Below are 3260 nucleotides of genomic sequence, written 5' to 3' on the forward strand. Positions count from 1 at the left end.
ACCACATCAGCCGCATCCATCAGGGCACTTCCAAGCTTACATTCATCACGCCAAACCCTCAACAGGGACTGGGATTCCCGATCAGAAAGGTCAGCTTCGTCTATGGTAAAGAGATCCGATTCACCTGCATCCGAGGAATTCCCTCCAGTTAAAAGTGCTGAATGGCAACTCACCAGTAAGCGCTCGTAGCCCCTCAGTTTTGGCCAAGACTATCATGAAGTCCCTGTCACACCAGACGTCAACTCGTGACGATAGCGGGAAGTCTCGGCCGCACAGTGCCAACATCAGGGAACTTTCCAACGAAGTGGGTACACCTATACATATACACAATTAACAACTCGATCTGTATATACTCAACCAAGGAATATCCAGCAACCTATAATGTTTCTAGGGGGAGTTATTTGAATTTTCCACATGTCTAGGAACAATCCCTCCAATCAGCCTCCAATGTGAACGCCATCACATTAGGAAGCTTTCCCTCACTGTTATCACACTCCAGATAACGCCATTTCTCAAAGTTGGTTGAATCCCCGCCTCTTCTATGAACTAATTGCATCCCCCCACCTCCTTCAATCCTCTTCCTCAGCTCCACTCGAGCCGACTCCCACTTCATCATATCTCCATCAACGACCCCGCATCCCGAAGGGTACGTCAACAGCCTCATACCCACCTCAGGAGCTTCTGAGAAGTCTCCGATGCGACTCAGAATCTGCCATAAACAACAACACCATATGGACTAGTGTTATTTTTTCTCAGGTGAATTCGTAAATTTAGCATTTTACGGGAGTTGATTTCCGTTTCACGCGGAAATTTTTACACAGAAAACATCAGCCTGGGAATAACAACGCAAATTCATGCTTACCGCCAGAGCCATATCGCCCCACTGCAGAAGAGGCAGTACTTCACGGTTGACCCTATCCAGTTCAGCGATCCCATCGAATGAGGCTTTCTGTACGATACTAAGGGGAGTACTCCTGTCCCATGGCCCCTCCACTCCCACACAATGCCATAATTGCTGCAATGCTTCCGTCATCGTATCTGTTCACTAATTGTTACAACACATGGCGCAAATTGGTGATTCCACTAGGCACTAACTGCTGAATTAATACAGTAGATGAACCGATAAAATTCAACCCGACCAATACCGCGCGCCGCCCAAATCTTCATGTAGTGTATGAAAACTGACAGAAATTTTCCACAAGTTCCTCATTTTCATCAACACACATAATTCACCGTATGCATATTATTCCACAGTGCTCCCCAGAACCTGTCGAAACTCCCTACCATCACGCGCTGCCTTCAATCCTCTACCAGCTACTTCCTTATCCCCTCCATACCGACACAGTGTTGCCAGAATCTCCGAGGACGACGACGACAACGACGAATCTTCCGAGTGCGCTACCAGCCCAGAAAGCTCATTGACAGCATCATCTGACATCAGAATAAAACCGCGTAGGCTACTGAGACCAACACTTTCCACCCACCATTCAGTTCCATAAGGAACAGTACACGGCCAATACTGTTCAAGTTCCCTCTCCTCAACAGCCACTTAGATATCGAGGGATTCCTCATCAGTTCACACACTGGAGTATACTCCTTGAAGGCCGTCACTAGAAGCTCCACGAGCTGGACCTGATGAATGACTTATTCAAGAAAACTTCCCCTGTGAATTGGGGCCTCACTAATGCAGTGGTGATGATCAAGTCATTGTTAGCAGCTTTATCCTCTACTTTCTGTACTACCGAGTCAATGCAGTCCTGTAGGGAACGTTTGAGAGGCTCCCGACTGAGACAACATACTAGTGTGCTTATCAACAGTTCACTAAAAACAGTGGGCACGATTGGGCGATACAGTAAATATACCGGTGATTGAGATGCATTCAGCCAGCAGTGATACGTTTCAAGAACAAAAACCGAATACTGATCCCCTTGCGCTGAGTAGTTCAACCTTACAAACAGCCAACTTGCTGCCAGCTGTTGGTCTGCGCTCTGGTCTGGCAACGCCCTCCCCATTTAGAGTAGCCAATGAAGATCGACAAAGGGAATGTACAGAGAACGAATAAGCCGCGAATCAAGCAAATTGCGATATTTTCCGAAAAAAAAACTTCCTACATTGGGTGATTATTTCCCCAACGTTGTTCGAAACAACACCGTCGGATATAATCACCCAACACCGAGCGGATATTCACTTATACGATTCTCCAGACCAATCCACTTATACTTCTCCAATTTCCACAATGCTTCCACCACCTTCGCAGCGTGCAGTACCACATCGTCATCACTAGCACGCAGACACATGTAGCGAGAGAAAACTGGCAAGTACCTCAAAACAAAGGGAACAATGAAATGCTCTCACTTTCATAGAAACCACTTACGATCGTATTTCCTCAACATCCATAGTGCCATCACTAATACCCTCAGCCCAGCGGTGGAGGCCAGCAGAACACCAGTCCAGGTCACCTTGCTTAGGTCTCTCAAGCCCCCCCAATACCCTCATAGCACCAATCTGTCATCACTTCTTATTCAACCACTGCAACGATGATCTCGCCTTCCTACCTGTGATGCTCGATAGTAGTCGTCAACATAGGGGAGAAGTAAAGTGCATGTAGCCACCTAAAAGGAGACAACATAATACCCACTGAACTGAGCTGTCCGAGACAGTGTTGAAATATTCGTTCGCTAAGCCTCAGCTGAGCTCATGAATTTCCTCACTAATTATAGGAGTTTACATACGAATTCGGGTAGAAGTGTACAGAAATGAATGAGAATTTGCCGAAATTTCCTCAAAATTTTCGTATCGTCACCATGACATTGCGAGGACAACTACGATGTACACAAGGAGTGGTAACGAAAATAATAAACAACATTAAACCACTCCCCTTTTCCTAGACCCTACTGCTTATGCTATTACCCTGTATTTCTCAGCCACAAAGTTCACCACATCAGCGCATATATCCTGGAGCTTGCTCGCCAACGGCAATAGTAAGGCCAGGACGTGTGCCAGGGAGACCATTGCTGGGGTTTCCTCTTCGTCCACCGAAAACTGACATAAGATCACAGTTTAGGATTAAACTCCCGACGAGCTCATCAGTACTATGCAATAGAGAAAACCGTGGAGATACAGATAGACCATTAACAACAACAGCGGTGATGACCATTCCTACATACCATCTCCTGTTTGACGACGTTCTCAAGGGCTATGAGGAATTCTGGTATGTCAGCCAGATCCTTGCTGAAGCTGGGGAAGCGGACCAAGAGCTG

The 3260-nt window shown here is 46.6% G+C and overlaps 1 protein-coding gene across 1 annotated transcript; it reads right to left on the reverse strand.

Annotated features, from left to right (window-relative positions):
- Positions 1-40: 40 nt before the first annotated feature.
- Pmar_PMAR016814 (hypothetical protein) lies at positions 41-3012 on the reverse strand (the record flags this gene model as incomplete). The annotated part of the gene is made up of 11 exons (XM_002769665.1): positions 41-124; positions 174-314; positions 565-709; positions 863-1038; positions 1285-1431; positions 1485-1632; positions 1683-1785; positions 2167-2322; positions 2375-2505; positions 2556-2612; positions 2911-3012. Coding segments are annotated over 11 exons (1390 nt in total), but the record flags the coding sequence as incomplete, so codon positions are not given.
- Between the last annotated feature and the right edge of the window lie 248 nt (positions 3013-3260).

Source organism: Perkinsus marinus (assembly GCF_000006405.1).
Source record: "Perkinsus marinus ATCC 50983 genomic scaffold scf_1104296965170, whole genome shotgun sequence".
Lineage (NCBI taxonomy): Eukaryota > Perkinsozoa > Perkinsida > Perkinsidae > Perkinsus > Perkinsus marinus.